General features: G+C 38.9%; 1 protein-coding gene across 1 annotated transcript; it reads left to right on the forward strand.

Annotated features, from left to right (window-relative positions):
* The first annotated feature begins 1,490 nt into the window (after positions 1–1,490).
* Positions 1,491–20,011, forward strand: mpzl1l (myelin protein zero-like 1 like). The gene is made up of 6 exons (XM_042431634.1): positions 1,491–1,629; positions 5,001–5,182; positions 7,833–8,043; positions 9,977–10,106; positions 13,686–13,791; positions 15,672–20,011. Exons 1-6 carry the CDS (start codon positions 1,557–1,559, stop codon positions 15,765–15,767), a joined length of 798 nt encoding a protein of 265 aa, XP_042287568.1. The 5' UTR covers positions 1,491–1,556; the 3' UTR covers positions 15,768–20,011.
* The last annotated feature ends 512 nt before the right edge of the window (positions 20,012–20,523 follow it).

The following is a 20,523-nucleotide window of genomic DNA, read 5'->3' on the forward strand; positions in this document are numbered from 1 at the left end:
GATCAAACTGGCAAAGCACAAAAGTTTGGCTCCCGAGCCTCCATCATTGTGCACAGTTAGCATGACAGAGCTACCAGGGGCCAACGAGATTAATACTCCTCTCTCCTTCATTACCAGAGGGACACGATATCTCTGCCTGTCAAAAGCCCTGTGAGTTCACACTCTATCCTAAATTACATGTACCTGCAGTCCAATGTGATCCAGTTAGGAGTTGATTAGCCTATGTGTAAATCAAATGGTGACAGCCTGACTGTGCGGCTGTCTGGCATGTTGTCATTCCCTGGTAGCTAATCCACTGCCTCAGGAGAGTGGCCCTGCTCGGCGGAGGATATGCGAAAAAGAAAAGTGTGGAGTTAAAATTAAAATGGAATTCAGAAGCGGTTTGTATTGTATTTTTCCTTTCTAATCATATTTCCTGTGGGAAAGTATTACAAAGTTGGTGAGACCATATCATTTATTCCCGTTACACTTTGCTTTATTTCTTACCATGCTTGTCATTTGTTTAGCCAGTATAACAGCTCTATTTGTAGCGTTGCTTTTGCATACGGTCCTGGGCTGTTTGTGTTAAGCATTGTTTTGTTGCATTTACATCAACAAGTGTTTAGCACTATAATGGCATATATGAAACACATCAGCAGTTTACAGCAATATCCCTAACATAGTCCTTCAGTGTTGCATCTGCAACACCCTGTCAAATGCAGAGAAACTTGGACTGCAATGTGCTCCTCACAGGGATCCCTGGCAGGAGCATCCAGAAGCTCCAGTACATTCAGAACAGCGCTGCCAGGATCCTGATGAGAGTGAAACATATAACACCAATTCTGTTTTCATTGCACTGTCTCCTTCCTGCTACTCACATATTAATCCATCAACTGACATGTGCCTCCCAATCAACAGGAACTGATCACACCACAAACCTCCACCCACACTCTCAGATCTGTCAGCAGCTGGCTCCTCCGGGCCCCCAGTACTAAGCCCCGCACCATGGGGGATTCAGCCTTCTGCTCTGCTGCACCACACTTGTGAAACAGCCTTGCTAACCATCTGAGGGCAGCAGAGACCCTAGGCCTGAAAACCTTTCTTTTCAGGGAGGCTTTTTCATCTTAATTCTCAGCACTATTTTCTTTATGTTGTGTGTTCTCTGTTATTAATACAGTAGCACTTTGAGTTTCACTATGAATGAAAAGTGCGGTACAAATTAAATGTATTATGTACTGTTGTTTCAAGCAGAATATTTTTAAATGTCTTAATACATGTCTGGGGGAGATCTTCAAGTAGGATTTTTCATGCAGAACTTTTACTTGTAATGGAGTATTTTTACTTTGCTGTACTTTTTATTTAAGTAAATGAATACTTCTTCCACCACTGCTAAAATGTGAGGCAGCAGCAATTCCTTTTAGTACCTGTAGTACCTGTACTTCCTGTAGGGGGCAGCAGACGCATTATGAACCACGTATCTCGCCGCAGGAACATTCCACGAAGAAGAAAAGCTTCGGGACGACAGTTGGTGAAAAAAAGAGAGCTGAACTAACGTTACTCCTGTTTACAAGAAGATAATGGAGATAAAACTGCCAAATGTCACCTGCAGGCGTGTCTTATTGACTGGATTTACTCTATGTGTTCTATTAGGTGAGTGCAAAAGCCCGGGCGGGGTTGAAATTTGATTTTGAAATGTTTGATTTGGAGCTCATTATTTTAGGTGGGACATCAGGTTAGCTAGCCAAACCTCTGTTCACAATCCTGCTAATTAATGTTCGTTCTCACTGATAGAGACGAAATCTAACATATTTCTGGACAGCTACTTAGAGCCTTCTTTTGCATATTGGGGCGAATCAGTGTAGATATATTTTTTTTCAACAGTTAAATGCACTAAAATGTGAATAAGCTTTTGCACAGATTGGAGGCTACCGCCCTACGGCAGTGTCGCTATGGACAATGATAGTAGGACTTACCGTAAATAAAAGAGGCTAACACCTTAATATTTAACTCAAATAAGAATTACTGAGCATGCAAGAGTTATACCGAATTGAATAGTATCTTGTACAGAAAATGTCTGTGTCCTGAGAGGGAATAAGGACAAATGTTTAAGTGTGTGCTACCATGCAGGTACTTTAGCCGATCAACAAAGCCACATAAAAGTGCAAGATATCTGATTAATGGTGTCGTTAGGCGTGTCGTCTGGGGTTTGTTAGTGACTACGCTAACCAGGACACACAGTTAACACTATTTCAAGTCATTTACAACGTTATTCGTCTGTATTCTTAGTGTTAAATAGCAGTTAGTTTGTTTTGTGAACACACAGTGCCAACGCATCAGCTCTGCAGGTAGCCCGACTCCCCACCTTTACTCGCCTCAGATAACATCTCATTTCCTTGTTGGTTTCCTGACGCAGAGAGTTAACTTACCTTCATTTATCACTATGAGCTCAACTTTAGGTAACTGTGCGCACTTGATTTTGTTTAGAGTTTGTGTTTAGATAACCAGATTCACATTCATACAAGGACAGTAAGCACAACAACTACGTGTCACTGCTACTAACATTTACGTTATTGCTAATGGTTAGGTATCCAAACTGTCCAAATCTGTCACATTAAAGGATGAGTTCACAATTTTTCAAGTCTGTCTTAAAACAACAGTCTGGTGGCCAAATAAACATTGAAGCAGTTTTTTTTTCCTCTTGTTTATACTGACCATTAGGAGATCCCTTCATAATGCACTTATGACGCGGACGAAATCCACAAACATTTATTTAAAAGTTTATCTGAAACTAATATGAAGCTTCAAATCAAGTGGATATCTTTAGCGTTAGTGTTTTTAGTGCTTTTAGTGCTTTTAGTGCTAGTGTTCCTTTTTTTGTTACTATTCTTCCACCGCAGCTCAACAGGGAAACACTGTCCGAGGAAACACAAAGAGGGGATTTGATGCTAAAAATACTATAAATGTGGCAGATATCTGCTTGATATGACTAACTCAGACTGCTGTTGCCTCATATAAACTTCAGATAAACTTTTAAATGACTGTGTGGACACACTGTGGATTTTGGCCTCCATCACTTACACTGAAAGCACATTTGAAGGGGATCTTGTATGAACAGGAGGAATGATTACAGTGAGGAAAAACTCTTTCAGTGTTCATATGGGCACCTGACTGTTGTTTTTTAAGACACGCATGAGAAATTGTGAACTTTAACTTTAACAAATAATATGCACATTATACATCCATTTAAAATACAATTTAATATGTTCTCAGCTGTTGTAAATAGCCCCACACAGAGAAACTGTGTGGCATTATCTGTCTGGAAGCGCATGAAATGTCAAAATAACCACCCTCTTAGAGTAATTATTGAATCACTTTAAGGACCTTTTTAAATACTTAAAAGCAATGTCCTGAAATTTGGAGAAATGGACTTGTGGTTTTTCTGTTTTGAATCTCAGAATAATAACACCAGACAGGAGGAAATGGATGACAACGCATCCTTCCTCTTTATGTTGTGAAATTATCTTCAACTGAATACAGACTGGTTAATGCCAATGTCTGTCTGTTTGTCTTATTTTTAATGCACATTATTCTCTGGAGTCTGAATCTCCACAGAATAATGTGCCTTCAGAGAGAGTTGGGTGTAATTATTATTGTGTCCAGAGGACTCATGGGGGTTTGCTGCTGTTGAATTTACAGTCCAATAGATCCTTTTATTCAGAGAGCAGAAGTGAAAGTCACGTGTCTGTGTTTACCAAGGTTGCGATTTGATATTTCAGGAATATTAAACAAAACTCTTAAGGTGAGTGTAATATAAAACATGCCCCATTGAAAGCTGTCCTGGGCAAATTATTAATCAGTCAGCTGTGACAGGCCTTGGCAGTAATCTGTCCAAGACACAGTGTTCAGTCTCTGTGTGACGTTAATCATTATCACACATTAAATTACATTTTTAAATCCTGTTCTGCAAGAGAGAAAGTTTTTACCTGTATACTATACCCAGTATCTGTCACCGTCATTTCTTACAGTAGTGTTAGACACACCTGCACCAGAAAATGTAACATTAGAATAGTGTTTACAGTCAGGAATGTTGTGATCACATCAGGACCGAGAAACAAGGGTGCATGTCAACATTTGGCAGATTTGTACAGTGCAACTATTTTGATAATCGAATAATCGTTTCAGCAAAAACCCCAAAACATGTTCTGGTTCTCATACGTGACCATTTGCTGTTATTCTTTGTCATATATGACAGTAAGCTGAACATCTTAAGGTTTTGGACTGTTTATTCAGACAAAACAAGCAAATTTAAATCATCACAGTGGACTCTTTTTCACTACTTTTTAACTACAGATTAATCAATAATAAAAAATAATCTTAAATTGCAGCCCTAAATAAAATTAAAGATATTCATTTGTGGGAATAAATTAAGTAAACTGAACAAATTATTAAATGATATCTATCATTATATTGTGTGCACAGATTTATTCCTAAGTTGTGTACACCTCTTTGCTTTCAAGTCTTTGGTGATATGTATAATCAATAATATAATAATCAATAAGTCAGTTGACAGAAAATTAGTTGGTAACCACTTTGATAATTCATCACTTGTTTAAGAAAGTATTTTTTTAAGCAAAAAAATGCCCAAAATTCACAGGTTCAAGCTTCCATTTGGCCTCTAAATGTGATATTTGCTGGTTTTCATAGTTTTATATGATAGTAAATTCTAGAAATATACAATACCAGTCAAAAGTTTGGACACACTTTCCCATTCAAGTGAATAGGAAAATGTGTTTCTTACTATTTATTGACCAAATAAATAATCAGCAGATCAATCAATAATAAAGAGTAATGGGTAGTCGCAGCCCTGATGTGGTGAAGCTCTACTTAGTTGTGTTATTGTGTCCGACTATCAGCTCTTCCTTCCAGTTTGTCCTTTTCCATAACAGTAATAAATGGTGTGTTCATATTTTTCATGTTATCTTACCAGGAAACTTATTTTTATCCCTCTCGTTTATTAACAGTCACAAAACCTACGTCGGCAATCGACGTACACACTGAACCCGAAGTGATGATGGAGAACGGCACCACAGGGGTCCTCCGATGCACCTTCCAAACCTACGCAGTCGTCACCAGTTCCACCTCAGTAACCTGGACTTTTCAGTCCAATCAGCCCGACAATCAGTACTTCAAAGCTCCGTACGTGGTAAGTCCTCGCCGGCCGTATCCGCTGAGGGAAGATTTCCCACAGCTCCAGGATGTTTTCCTACGATTGTTGTAGCTGCACTGATACATGAAGGAAAAAGGCTTCAGATGCTCCTCATGCTGATAACACGGTTTCATATACAGGAGGCTACAGTTATTGTTTGGTTGTTTCTTTTGTAGCACAATGCTAATGCTAGATATTTATTTACTTTGTGTATTTTTAAAAAAAAGATCTTGTTGTTTTGAATATCCTGCACTTTTAATCATTTGTTTCTTTTATTTTAGTGAGGTTTTTATGCTTATATTATATGCTTTTATATTATATATAGATACTTTTTTGAGTTTGTTTTCATCTATTTATCTTATCTGTCTGGCTTGAGCATAATAATTTGATGTTTGTTTTAGTGTTCCTGTCTATTTCTTACAGCACAAATCTGTTTGTAAACTCTGGTTTTCACATGAGAGCTGCGGGATTTTCATACAGTGTTTATATTTGGGGCCTCCCACTCAGAGCGAGTAAACGGATTTGTTTCTGACAACATGATTCACGATGCTGGTGATTACCGCAGATGTTGTTTTCAAACAATCAAAATTCACTGTCAAGTGCTAAAACTGTCTCAGTCAGCTGTAACGAACATAACTGATAGTAGAAATGATTGTGATTCTGTTAGAGTCCTAATCTGAGACGCTGTACACACACACAGTATAAAAAAAAACATCAGTAGGTACTCTAGAGGACTGAGCTTCACATCACCTTCACTTTCTTCATTGTGTTTGTACTTGGAGTGAAATGTAAACAGTTGATCCTGCGGAGCAAAGAAAGTTTGTAGGGCGGGGAAGACTGCGGGTCATATCCACAATACCTTCTCAGGCAGGCAGGCAGGGCGGGGGGGGGGACTGCCTGACATAGCCACAGGCTTTTTAATTTGCAGGGCAGTCATGCCAGCACAGATACATGCAGTCAACGATTCAGCCCTTCTCATGTATGGAACATTAAGCATCGCTTGCTTCATCCGTCCGTTTAAGAGATGTCTTTTTGTCAGTCAGAGACATGACATTTACAGAAAGAGCTGCCTGCTCACGTTATGTTTGGCACCTGGTGCGGAGAGGGATTAGGGACAAAGAGAAAGAGAGAGAGCTTGAAGTTAAAATGTCATGATAGCAAAGAAAACTGTTTTTGTCCTTTCACAGGCTGCATGACTGATGGATTTTAAAACTTATTCAGTTGTTGAAGCCTTAATTAATGACCATCGGGAGCCTCTGCTTCTCTCAATGAATCCACTGACGCATTTCTGCATCAATTTCATTATTAAATGATATTAGAGAGCCGATTCTTTATAATATCCAACACACGTACACAAGCATTAAAGACAGGGCGATAACCGATATTCATTGAACTCCTATTTACTCACATGTTGTTTCTTTTTCTTTTTCTTTGTAGTAACTTTTCCTTCCTCATTATTTTATACCTACCTGCCTCTCCCGCAGAAGCTTTTGTTCACTTTGACTTTCTGTATAACTGAGTATGTTTAGGTAAAAGTGTTTTTATAATATGTGAATATCCTTGTGTACAAATCAAATCATATTTTATTCTAAAATTAAAGAAATATTTAACATGCAAACAGTTTTTTTTAATAAGAGTGCTGCTCAGATTATTATGGTGGTTAAAAGGGTTTTTTAACCTCTTTTGCCCCAATTGCATCATGAGGAGAACAATAGTTTTTATAGACTGATCTGATATCTCTTTAATAGTGTTTTATTAGTTTGTTCTTTAGATCTCAAAAGGAGAAACAAGACTCACATTTCTATCTGCATGTTTTACACCGTGATGATGAAGCGTTTTCATTAATCTGATGGCGTTCAGTTCAGACTTGTTCCATGTTGACAGCGATGCGGAAACGTTACAGCTCTGACCTAGTGTGAGATTCCTCTCATGACTTTTAAATGACTCCGGTGCTTTTTCTAACACGTTAAATTGTTAAATTAACGTAGAGGGATGCATGACTGAAAGGGGCTTCAGTTGACAAATGCTAGCAGGATTTCACAGCTCAATATTGATATCAGGCACTCTGTGTTCTTCCTGTCACTGTTGTGTGAAAGCGATATAAAAACAGTTATCATCAGACTACAGGAAACAAATCTTTAAAATAGAAACCTTTCGTCAGAGCTCTGTTTACACAGCTGACACCGCTGAAAGTCACGAGACCACAAAAACACACAAACTGGCTTCTGACTCCATGAATCATCCAAAGTCAGATCAGTGTCGAGGATACTTAGATTTTATGTTTTTATTTTTATTCACAGCACCGTCAGCTCACTTACTCAGCAATGCTAGATGTGTGAGGATGCTGTGGGGAGCAGCGCTCTGCTGAACTAGTTGTAAAAAAAAAAAAAAAGAAAAGAAAAAAATCCCAACATTCACATTTTCCATCAAAACAGAAAAACAGCCATGTTAGTCAACTTATATGTGCTGCTGTGACTCAGACACAGAAAGAGATTCAGAGAGAGAAGATTGTCCACTCTTGCTCAATTTTCTTGACTTGATCATGCACTTTATTGTTGTCTTATAACTACAGTATCGATGTCTTATTGATACTATGAAGCAGAGTGCTGCTTTTTTTTTTTTTATTTCCAATCTCTTCCCTTTGCAGATTTTCTACTTTTCCAATGGGAAAGGATTCCCAGGACAAGCTGAGTTCAAAGACAGAGTGCAGTTTATTGGAGACATAAACAAGAGGGACGCTTCTATACAGCTGAGTTCTGCTCAGTTCAGTGACAACGGCACCTACTTCTGTGACGTGAAGAACCCGCCAGACGTACAGGGGACACAGGCTCGAACAGAGCTCAGGGTTGTTCTGAAAGGTGAATGTTCAGATGTGTTCATAAATGCCTCAAGGTTGACAACTGATTAATTTGTTTGTTGAATACATTCTGGATACTCTAAGGATGATGCTTTTTTTTTTTTTTTTTTTTTAAATGTACCTGCTTCTCTTTGCCATGTTATGAGCAGGACTGTGGCCTTGGCCCATTGTGTACACCCACTCACTGTCATACATGCTGATTGGATAATATTACTGCTGTATAGAGCAATCTGAGCCTCATTGTGCTGAACCTGTTACGTTTCTAGGCAACTTTACTCTGAGGTTTATATCTGGTCATCGACTGCAGTTGGCTGAATGGGTTTTCAGTAATTTGGGTTCTCCTGACTATGTACTGACATTTTGGACACATAAGGTAGCTTACACCACCTAGAATTTTAAGAAAAACCTAGATTATCTTAAAATGCTGCTGCACCGAAACTTTAAATCTAGCTTTAAACCAAAGAGTATCACCTTTTAAATCTTCTTTAAATCTCAGTTTACTCTTCTCTAAACCCAGATCATCAGCCACGTTCCTCCAAATGTTCCATTTAAACTATTAAAACACACTAATAAAATTGACGCTTGACATGGTTTAATTTAAAAACATGTAATTTCAAAGTGGTACAAGACAGAGAAATTTGGAAATTTGTGTTGGACTAAGAAGTCCAGGAACAATAAGTATTTTGCATCTATGGGAAAACATAAAAAAAGCTTTATAAAGCTTTATAAAGGGCCACATGGCTGCCCTAAAAAACTAGTTGCATTTTTCTTGACCCAGTTTTGTAACTGTTACCAGCCTTGTTTTAATATTTTAAAAACAGTTTAACTAAACTGGGATGAAAGGACGGGCCCCACAACAGGGATTTTGATGCTAAAAATACTGTAAATGTGGCAGATATCAACTTGATAAGACTAACTCAGATTGCTGAAGCCTCATATAAGATTTTTTTTCAAGATTTCAAGATTTAGTTTCTCATTTTCTTGTTTATTTGCATACACAAAAAAAACAAAATGCTGCTCCTCCCAGCTCACAGCAGTGCAACAACAACAGAAAGGATAAAGATATACTGTACATGTAAAAATTCCCTTTTAAAAAAAAAGATAAAAACATATAAATTCCAAGAGAAAAAAAAACAAAAAAGAGCAAGCAGTTAGCAGTAGTGCAACAGTGCGTTAAAGTGCATGTAGGGAGAAAAGTACATGTCTCAGTTGGATGTAGAGCTCTTAAATGTCAACGAGGGACGAATTTTGCTGTCCAGAGAACATTAAGCAACAGGTCGATAAAAAAACTTTAAAAAGCATTTTTGTTTAAAATGACACACTGTGGATTCTGGCTCCCATCCGTTGGGGGTTCATATGGGCACCTGTGATCCTTTTAAGCCTAATCTTAGCTTGAATTGACTCTCATCCATTTCTGGACACTTGCAGCTTCAGTTTAATATCTCACCTCCACACCTCACCGGTATTGGCACTGTGAGATCTAGTGTAATCAAAATATAAAAGCCTTTCCTACTCAGATATGTTAATCAGATGCATTCTTCTTGTTTGTTTTCATTTGCATGAAGCTAACATGTGCATGTGTTGGCATGTTATCTTTTGGCCCCACCTTCCAGGTGGGAGTATATTACATACAAAATAAAACACATTTGTTTGTTTATCAAAATATGTTTGACTGACTTTTTTTCAGCTGTCACAAAGAGCCGCCGTTGTATTTTTCCTAAACAAACAAAGTTGAAGAATATCAAGTTACTCAATGAAAAAATGTAACTTTAAATACAGAAACTCAGTGTTAGAGATTCAAAAAGCCTTGGAGAACAATCCACCATAACAGTCAAGAGGCTTTTCGGCAGTAATTGTTTGTGTTTTTTGAAAAATCAACTTGATATTTCTAAACCAAGCATGAATGTTGTTCCTTTTGTGTTTATTGTGTCCAGAATCTCTCCCGCAGAGCAAAACTCCCATCATAGTTGGAGCAGTTTGCGGTGCTTTATTTCTCCTCGTCCTCATTGCCGTAGCTGCCTGCGTTGTCATGAGGATGATTCACAACCGCCATGATTATGAAGGGTAAGTGTGCTCTATTATGTGTTTCCACCTGCACAGCTGCACCATAGAACTAGATGCTAGATGTAGTTTCCAGAATAATAGCTGGATTTGAAGTCCATGAGAATATTAATACATTTGTTTTTAATGGTTTTTTCTATTTTAATATTTGTTCCACTGTTAAGATGGCATTAATTTTTAGACAAGATTTCTGACCTTACTACCTGCAAAATGCTATAAAAAGTTATAAGAATGTGTCGGAATGGTATTTATTGCTATAAAAAAAGGAGTAAAATCATCCATAGTTAGCAATTTGAATAGATAAATTACAGTTAAATTTAAAAAAAAAAATACAGTTTCAAATAATGAAGGTGTTTTTGAAGGAGGATAATTGATAACTGCAGATTTTGAGTGGCAGCATGAATAGAATCTGCACAGGAATAAAGGACTGCATCATCTGCATATAGATGGAAGTTACAATTGTACAATGAAGAGGTAGTATTATTTATATAAATACTGAATAAAACTGGTCCAAGGACAGAACCTCGGGGAACTCCCTTTGTAATGGAGAGAAAAGAGGACTGAATATTACCTATTCTGACACACTGCGACCTATCAGAGAGATTCTTCTGAAACCACAGGCAGCAATAGCTTCATAACAGTAGCTTCAAAACCCAAAGAAGAAAGTCTTTGTAAAAGCAGAGTGGTCAACTGTGTCAAAAGCTTTTGTTAAATCAATAAAAAGCCAAAGTGTTTTTTGTTATCTAATGCCGAGAGTACATCGTTAATAACTAACGAAGTAGCAGAAATAGTGCTATGCTAAGGCATGAAGCCAGACTGAAATGGATAAAAACGATTTCAGCTATTCATTAACAAGCGACTCAAGTATTTTTGCAAGACAGGATAGTTTTGAGATTGGACAATAATTATTTAATTCAGATTTACCACCACTACCACCTTTACAGAGAGGAGGAAGTCCTCCAAACTGTAGGAGTGATGCCAGAGGTAATGCTGAGACTGAAAATATGAGTTATGTATTCAGAAATAAACTATGCTGAAGATTTAAAAGCAAATGGTTCCAGTTTGTCATCACCTGTTGATTTTCCGCGCATCAATATTACATAAGGCGTCGGCTACCATCCTACGGGAGACAGGAGATAAGCTACAGGAGATGTTTACTTCAACAGTAGTATTAAGGAAAGATGACCTTTGTTCTTCCACATGGCTCTTAGTAACAGCAATATGCAGCAATATGTCTGACAATAATCCTCAGAGTTAGTTAGTTATCTGAAAATAATACACACCTCTTGGCCAATCAGAATCGAGTATTCTCGTTGGCTTTGGGATTATTCAGCTATATTTGTAATGGTTATAATCGTAGTATAAGGTTTAATATTGTAAATAAGGTAGCAGTAGTGTAAGCAATGCAGTTGGGTCATCATTATCTACATACAGTATTTCACAGCTCACATTTAAGCATTCAGCATGTGAAGCTTAAATGTAAATGACATTTGATGTTGTTAAAGTTTGACAGATTGATTTTATGCCCCGTGTGATTGTTCCCTGAATCTTTATTTTCTTTTCAAGTTAATTTTAACTCAGAGATTAAATAATCAGACCATAACACTTTCTAACTCTCTCTGCATGGGAGAAGGGTTCACACTCTCTCTCTCTCTCTCTACGTTAACCTGTGAAGAAAAAGCTGTGTGTTTCGGGCTGTTTGTGATGTTCTACTAATTATTAACATGTTTGTTTAAGACATTGTCAAAAACTAGATTTAGTTTCCTGTGTATGCTTGAGGTAGTTTGACCGTTTCTACCTCGCATGCTGCCGTCTCTCATCAACTTGCTCTGTCTGAGAGAGATAACCATATATTGAGAGATGTCATGGACGTTGAATTTAGCATTAAGACTTATTTAATGGCGTTTTCAGTCCTGTGTGTTTTTTTGTCTGGTTGAATCGGAGTCTGGTTTGTTTTCCCCCTTGGTGAGATTCATTTGGGCAGATTTGAACACAGCAATCGTACTCAGGTTCGGACGAAAACAACCATACTGAGGTTAGCGGGAACGTGATCTGACCTCAATTTAAGCTTAATGGCTCCCGTGGTCAGGTGTGCTTTGCTGTGTGCTGTGTTTCTGTTCACATGGATTTTATTCTGTGTGAAAAGAAACTGAACTAAGGGGGAAACGCCCCAAAATTACTGACTCGTTTACTGATTCGGACCAAATGAACTACGGGTTTGAAAACGCCTTTTAAAGCCAGCTCTTAACGGACTGTTGGATGGATTGAGCCTGTGAGCTGAAGTACTGGTGATCGTTGGGGTTGCTTTTTGCACTGGTGCCAGTCACTTTCTTCCATTACAATGTGTTAATACAACTAATTTCACAGCCTTTCTTTCTATTAACTTGTCACTATGTCATCTAACCATTGTTGTTTCTGTCAAGACTTGCTTTTCATAACCAGCTTTTTTTTTTATTTTTTTTTTTTAAAAGAAGCATGTTTAGTCAACAAAATTGTTTTGAGTGTTTAGTCACTTTGAAATGATGCAACATAAAAAGTTGACAGTTCATTATTAAGCTCATGTAGGTAAGTGTAATAGTCTTCCACCAGGACGCTGCCTCTCCTGCTGTACATGCTGTTATACATGTTATGTATCTTTGCTAGAGGTGCACTGATAACCTGTTTGATTGTTATGCTTTACAACAGTCCATGGACTGAATAATTGAACGGATTGACTGATGAAAGTATCGATCCAAGTACAAATTTATTAAGTCATTTATTTTGGTTGTTATATCCTGACCATTGTAAAACTATCTTCAATTAAAATAATTGTAAACCATACTAATTTAATGGAGAGAAGACAACACAACAGGTTAGATATTCTTCTTTTGAACATTCATTTTAACATAGACTCCAAAACAGTTCATTCAGAGAAGGTTACAGTTAACCGTTTCTTATAGAAAACCCTTTTTTATGACATAGGGTTTATTTTTTTCATAGTTCAGGCCATCAGCCCTATCTACCAAAATAATGTAAACTATGATTGCTCGTGTTTATTAACCTGTTGGGCCTATATTCAGCGATGTTGCCACACTCTAAGATCTCAGCAGTTGCTTTGGTTATTACCGGAGCTGCAGCTAACGATTATTTTCATTATGGATTAATCTACTGTTTTTCATTTTCTTGATTAAATTGTCAAACAAAAAACAGCAACAGTAAGAAATGCCCATATCACCGACAGAAGATCAGCTATAGATAACTGTTGACCTTCCTCTGCAAACTTTTAACATTGTGTTGGCCCTCAATTTCTAAAATAAAGCTATTGTGGTAGCTTTATTTTAGGAATTGAGGCCGAATACTTGGAAGCTGCATCAGCAGCAGTCTGATGTCACTGTATATCCCATCACTGCACCTCTAGTTTCCTCCCAGTGTCACTGCTTTCAATATCTCTGCCAAACCACTGGGAGCTGCCATGAACTTTGTTCCATGTGCTCATTTCTCATTGTTTTATTTTTGTCTCGTGTCCCATTATTTGTCTTTGTCTCCATTTGACTGTGCACCAATGATTGCTCTACACCATGGCAAATCGTAACCCTAAACTAGATGTACATCCTTGGAAAGTGTGAGCTCTCAGGCTCCGCAGCCACGAAAGAAGGTGGAGTCCAGCCAGGAGGGCTCCAGGTGTACCAGTCCCTCGGGTCCACTACAGGTAGGAGCTGGTGGACCAAGAAATCCACTGGCTGCCACCCTTTCACTGGGAGAGTGTTGCATTTATGTGGCTATGTTGTTTAGCAAAACAGACCTGAAATATACTCAATATCTTTATCACTGCCCACTCATACAATGTATGTACAGTATTTGGTTCAGACAATAATAAAAAACTTCAATACAAGGTAATATTTATAATAATTTATATATATATAGCACTTATCAAAACAAAAAGTTGCAAAATTATACAAAAGTAGAGTTTAAGATCATGTGACAAGAATATTTAAGTACCAAAAATGAGGACATAAATACAATGAGTGATCAGATGAACAATAAAACAAACAACAGCGGGAATACAAGCAGACACAAAGCAAAACAAACTATCAAATTTGAACACTAAATGCAAGACTAAAGACTGGAAACAGCCCTGTGTTAAAACAGTGCAAGGGGCTGCGTTGTTAGGAGTGTGTTGTTTAAGGTACCAGTGAGGCAATGAAATAAAATCCAGGAAGTCCAGTTGGAGCTACAGATTAGTGATTAGGTTAACGACTTTTTTGTCAGACGACCCCGCGTTGTTTTCTGCATGGCTATGTTTTGTCATGCAGAGCTAATGTCGGTCTGAACGCCAGAGTCGATAACATGTTGCCCAATACAACATGAAATGAAATAAGTAGATAATAGCAGTATAAAGAAATATCGTGGCGTAATATTTTGGCATACAAATTCACATTGTAGTTAAGTTATCATTCATTTGGCTCCCAAACAGTGTATGTGGTTTTAAATGTCCTTTTTAAATTGTATCATTACTTCCTTAATGTGATATTTTTCCTTTTAAATTTGTGATGACTCGAGGTCACTCTTGAAGATGCGCTGTTTTCCCGGAAGTTTCTAGTGCCCAGTTAATGAGATCTCAAAGTTTTGGGTCAGTCTGTCCTTTTTCCATCTCTGGAACAAACAGCGAGACAGTCACAAGCAGTGATTGTGTGTGTGTGTATGTGTGTGTGTGAGAGAGAGACAACTCAGAAAGACTTAATTCCAAAAGTCCTTCAAACCCTCTACTTTATGCCGCTGCTGCTTTCTCATTCATGGAGGCATATAACTCGAAATAACCATTAATTTTCTCTCAAGTTGAAAGACTCTCAATTCAAGTGGACATGTGCACATGTCTTTGTTCACTTCACATGGAAAAATGCAAATATGCAACTGAACAGCAGCATTCACCATGTTTTCTGTAGAAGTTGAGGTTTGTGACCAACTGAAAACTTCATATTTTTATCTATAAGAGGTCTGAAAACTGAAAAACACTAATTATAATTTCCCACAGCCCAAGATGATGTTGTCAGACTCATTATTTTATCTAACCAGCAACTCAAAATCCAAAAGTATTCAAGTTAATATCATATATGACAAAGAAAAGCATTGAGACCTCACATTTTAGGAGCAATAATTTTGCATTTTTCCTTGAAAATGACTGAATTAATCAATTATCAAAATGCACATTCATTTTCTTTCAATCGACTAATCGTTTTAGCTTTAATCCGCTGTATGCATGAGAATCAATTGTGGCATCTAATCATTAAGTCAGTCAGGCGCAAAACTATAATAATCTTTTTCGCAACATAAAATAGTACTAAACTGCCATGCAGAAACTCCACTGGAAAACTTATAAAATGCAATTTTTTTACTCTAGAGAGTTCATTTATTAACATTTAACTATCAGCATGAGTTCAAAAATGATGTAATAGTGGAACGACAAAGGCCCTTTGCTTATATCAAGGTTCTTCTCTGTTCTTGGCGTCTTGTTGTGATTGTTCTGGATGTATTTGTGTGTTTTACTGACTGCTTCTCTTTTCCACTCTGCTTTTTCTTGGTATGCTTCAGGGCCCGGTGATATACGCCCAGTTGGATCACTCAGGCAGCAAAAACTCATTTCATAAGATGGAGCCAGTGGTCTACGCAGACATTCGTAAAAACTGAAGAGGAACCGGGGACCAAAAAAAGAAAAGAAAAAAAAAAAACCCCCACAGAACAACACAGTAAAGTATCAGACCTCTCTATCAGCTGCTCTTGGGAAGGGTGGGGATATTTTAACAGGGACAAAACTGATGCAGTTTCTTTTTTCTCTCCTCTGAAAACATAATGATAATAAAACGATGTTTCCATATGCATTATTATAAACACTAAAAGAAACACTCCAGCGGGCGATACATTGCTCCGTAACATCAGCCAAGTTGATAAGAAGTTGTTCTCTAACACTCTCTGTAAAAATATTTTTATTTTAATTTTATTTTAATATTTGTGGCTTTGTGACTACACACACACACACACACACACACAAATCTAAGCTCTGCAGTTTGTTGCACAAGCAGTGGTGTGAGAAATCGGATCGTGGTGATGCTCAAGCTGAAAGACAGTCGTCCAAAAGTTTCTAACTTGTCAGAAATACATCCGACAGCCGGATCTGAAACGATCTCAAACTGAACGTCAAACGACAGCCGACACGACCAAATTTGGCTGTGGGGGGGATCAATTCAGGCTTAATCCGTACAACGTCTACCCAGCATTACACACCGAGACAGATGCCAATTCCAAGTTATGTATCAACTCAATTTTGTAACTCGCTTTTATGGTGAAGCCTGTTTTTTTCTATAACACTATTGCCGGACTTCCAAAGTACATTTCAGCTAAGCTATGTTTGAATTTACACACAGCTGGTGCAACAAGCTGCTGAAGCTCAGTTCGTCTCCACCCGTCGGGCAGTTCCACGCGGTGATCTTGTTTAGTAGGGGGGGTGAATAATGTAGAGTTGTATTTTACATTGCCTACAGTAACTTTGCATGCAGTTATAATGACATCTACAAGCTAAAGTTGGTACTCCTCAACGAGTCGCAAAACAGAAGAAGCCGTCTGACGTTGTATTACTGTGAATGCTTCACTTTTCTGTAAAGTTCTGGCATGTTGTTGTGGTACCTTTTTTTTTTTTTTTTTTAAAGACGCCGCCTCCCTTTTGATTTTTACCTCAGTGGAACATGTTCTTTAACCTTTTTATTCTGCCTTCTGGTTATTATCAGAATTTTATATAATTATAAATAATGAACCAAATTTTGGTTGCTCTCGTCTTTTTTAAAAGTGCATAATAACACAGATGATGCAACCCAGGAAGAGTTCTGTTTTTTTTGCATCAGACCACAAGATGTTTTTGCTTTTTTTTAGGTGCACTTAGAAATAAAAGGTTTGCTGCTAATGATAATAAACCTGGGCCTTTTCTTTTCTTTTCAACTTAGTTTTAAGTAAGTAAGTTTTTAAAATACGCACGTCAAAACAATTTTCCACTGAGGTGAAATATCTCTTTTTCTTAAATCTGGGAGCTCTCATTTGTTGGGACAAAATAAATGCTAAAACACTGTTTGCATGCAATTTACTAACATAACAATCATAATTATGAAAATATCCATCCTTTTTCTTTAGAAACTATGTATCACGTAAAGCTTTTTTTTTTCCAAAATTATGGGCCAAATGTCTAATGTCAACAGTAATATTAGGTAAGTTCTTTACAGATGCTTTTAAGCTTTACAATACATTCCAAAAATCTTATGGTTTTCCTTTGTCTTGAAGCATTTAACAGCCAAATTTATCTTGTATTTTTGTTTGTCAATGGTTTGCTTATCTATGAGAATGATGTTTGTGTTGCAACCAGTCTAAACGCCTTCAGCTTCAGCTTGTCATTCCAAAATGCAGTAAATAATTGTGTCGACCAATATTTGTATATATTTCCTGCTCATGTAAGATATAGTGCTGTTTACTGTAACTCATTCCAGTGTGGTATGGCTGTGGATGTCTTTCCAGAGAGGGAAAGTAGTTTGCTGTAGAGGTCTAGACAGTTGGTGGCATGCTAAATCTGTTTTCTCTTTTTAGTCTTAATTATTCGTCACCGGACACTCCAACTTCAATACAGTGCCTGCAGGAGGTGTTGAGCCTGTCAAATTCAAAATGGCTTGAATTAAGCTTTCTTTAGTCAACAGTGTGTACAAAAACCACAAAATTAAGATGTTTTTTGGACACCCACCAGCAGCAAGTATTGCTGATTAGATCCTTATTAGAGCTGATTGTACCATTTTCTACTGTATTGATTATTGCCTTTGTCTGTCTTGCACTGCTGTGCTCACAATGTTCCTTACAAGACTCTGTAGCAACTTGGCAGGGCTGCAAAGCTCATTACGCACATGAAACAAAATAGGTGGATAGAATAGATTATCCCACCAGGACATCAAATTTCAAGGTTAATTTTTGTCATTTGCATGCTTACGCATGAAACGAAATTTGTGCAGAGGTCCAGCAGCGTACAATGCAATAAGTCTAATAATTAGTCCTATACTAAGAATAAGTAACAATTATAAGCATATTTAATCAATACCACAGTGCAGTGGATAAAAAAAAAAGAGCTGAGCAGCGTTAAAAACAGAGCAGCATGTTAAGTAATGATAACATGGCAGCATGACAGATAGCAGCACAGAGGCAGAATGGTGAAAGTGTGTTTAATGAGGCATGGAGTTCACCAGTCTAACAGCCTCTGGGTAAAAGCTGCATTTGAGCCTAGTTGTTCTGGTCTTAATGCTCCGCAGCCTCTTGCCCGAGGGGAGGCGGGGTAAAACACTCCATGGGCCGGGTGGGTAGGGTCCCCCATGATGCGGGCCGCACTGCTTCTGCACCTGCTGATATAGATGTCCACAATGGAAGGAAGGCTGCTGCGGGTGATCTCCACCCTCTGCAGCGCCTTCCTGTCAGCAGCAGAGCAGTTCCCATAACAGGTGGTGATGGAGAAGGTGAGTGTACTCTCCACCACACACCTGTAGAACGCTGTAGAGCACTGAGGTATTGAGGCCGGCCTGCCTCAGCCTCCTAAGAAAATAAAGGCGTTGGTGGGCCTTCTCTAAGATGTTGGAGGTGTTTATGGTCCACTTCAAGTCCCTTGAAATGTGGACCATTTCCACAGCTGCTCCACTGATGAACGGGGGGAGGGAATGTGGCTTTTACTCCTAAAATCCACGACCAGCTCTTTCGTCTTCCCCACATTGATGCAGAGGTTATTCTCCCCGCACCGGTCCACCAGATCTTTCACCTCCTGCCGGTACAACGACTCGTCATTGTGGGATATCAGTCCCACTACTGCTGTGTCGTCTGCAAATTTCACAATACGGCTGCCTGGGTGTTCAGCTGAGCAGTCATATGTGAATAGCGTGTACAGCAGGGGGCTCAGGACACATCCTTGGGTAATGGGGGAGGACGAAATGCCGTGGATTTTCACAGTCTGTGGCCAGTGTGTCAAAAAGTCCAGGTCCCATCTGCAAAGGGAAGGTGTTAATCTGCGCAGCAGTAGTTTATTGGCAAGAGTCTACGGGATGATCTGCGTCTGATGTAGAGTGGTTCTTCCTGTAGGCGTACTGGAGTGGCTCTATATTGATGTCAATGTTGTTCCTTATGTGGACCATGAAGAGCCGCTCCAAGCATTTCATGATTATCAGGGTCAGAGCCACCGGGCGATAGTCATTCATGCTTTTTGCTGCTGTACTTTTGGGCACCGGGATGATGGTGGAAGTCTTAAGACACACTGGCACCACAGCCCGTCACCCTTCCCGGGATATCGTCTGGGCCTGCTGCTTTCCGGGGAGTTGATGCGCTGCAGAGTTCTCCTCACATCCACAGCAGACACACTAAGGGGGAAGCTCACCTGGTGGAACAGTGAGCCTGGAGCTGGAGGAGGAGTTGGAGGCTTCAAAGCGGGCATAGAATATGTTAAGGGGCATCTGGGAGAGACAGGTCCCAGGGGCATTCAGTATCTCTCTTGCTGTAGTCAATGATGGTCTATATGCCCTCCTACATGTTCCGGGGGTCATTGGTGGAAAAATGACCCTGAATTTTAAGAGCATACTCCACCTTTGCTCTTTTAATCCCAGCCTCCAGATTCCTCCTCGCTGCCCTCAGTGCCAATGTGTGTCCAGATCTGAAGGCTGCATCCCGCGCCTTGTGACGGGACAGAGTGCGCAGTGAAATCAGCAGCCACACATTTCTCGGTTCTCTATTTCTCTGTTTTGCGTCTTCAGGTTAGGCTAATTCATTGTTGCTAACTTATTCCTAAAAGGAGTTACACTACCAATAGTTTCCCAGGCAACGACACAGAGGTTGCCTCACGTACCAGAATAGCGCTGCACAGAGACTCCCAAACGCTATTGATTTCTGAATGAATGGATATTTGGCGTTATTTTTGGCTGGCGGGGTTTCTCATTTTTGTCATTATGGAGAAACACTGATTCAGTAAACGTTTAGTCAATGTTGAGTACAGTTGGACCTAGTAGTCTCCATTAGGTTGGGCAAGTTCAAAGTTCTGAACCCCCGTTGTTTTCACAGGTAATTTGTTAGTCTGTACCTCCCGCCGCAGGAAATAATGGATTAATCCTGGAACGCTACTGATGTAGCACTTTTCTCCTTATGAAAGTAACACGGTAATTATTCGACCAATGAGAATTTGGTCGGACGAGAGCATATCGACCAACTAATCGACCAGGAGGCTACAGCCCTATTAGCGTGTTGTTTCCCTGGTTGGATGTGGTGGTTAGAAGAGGGCTGTTTTGCACCTGCAACCACACCCAACAGTAATGTCATGGTGCACTGACACACCCTGGAGTCTAAGCAAGTCTTCATCACTACAGCAAAGTGAGAAGTTGAACCACTGGAG

The sequence above is a fragment of the Thunnus maccoyii genome, chromosome 13 (genome assembly GCF_910596095.1).
Source record: "Thunnus maccoyii chromosome 13, fThuMac1.1, whole genome shotgun sequence".
NCBI classification, from domain to species: domain Eukaryota; kingdom Metazoa; phylum Chordata; class Actinopteri; order Scombriformes; family Scombridae; genus Thunnus; species Thunnus maccoyii.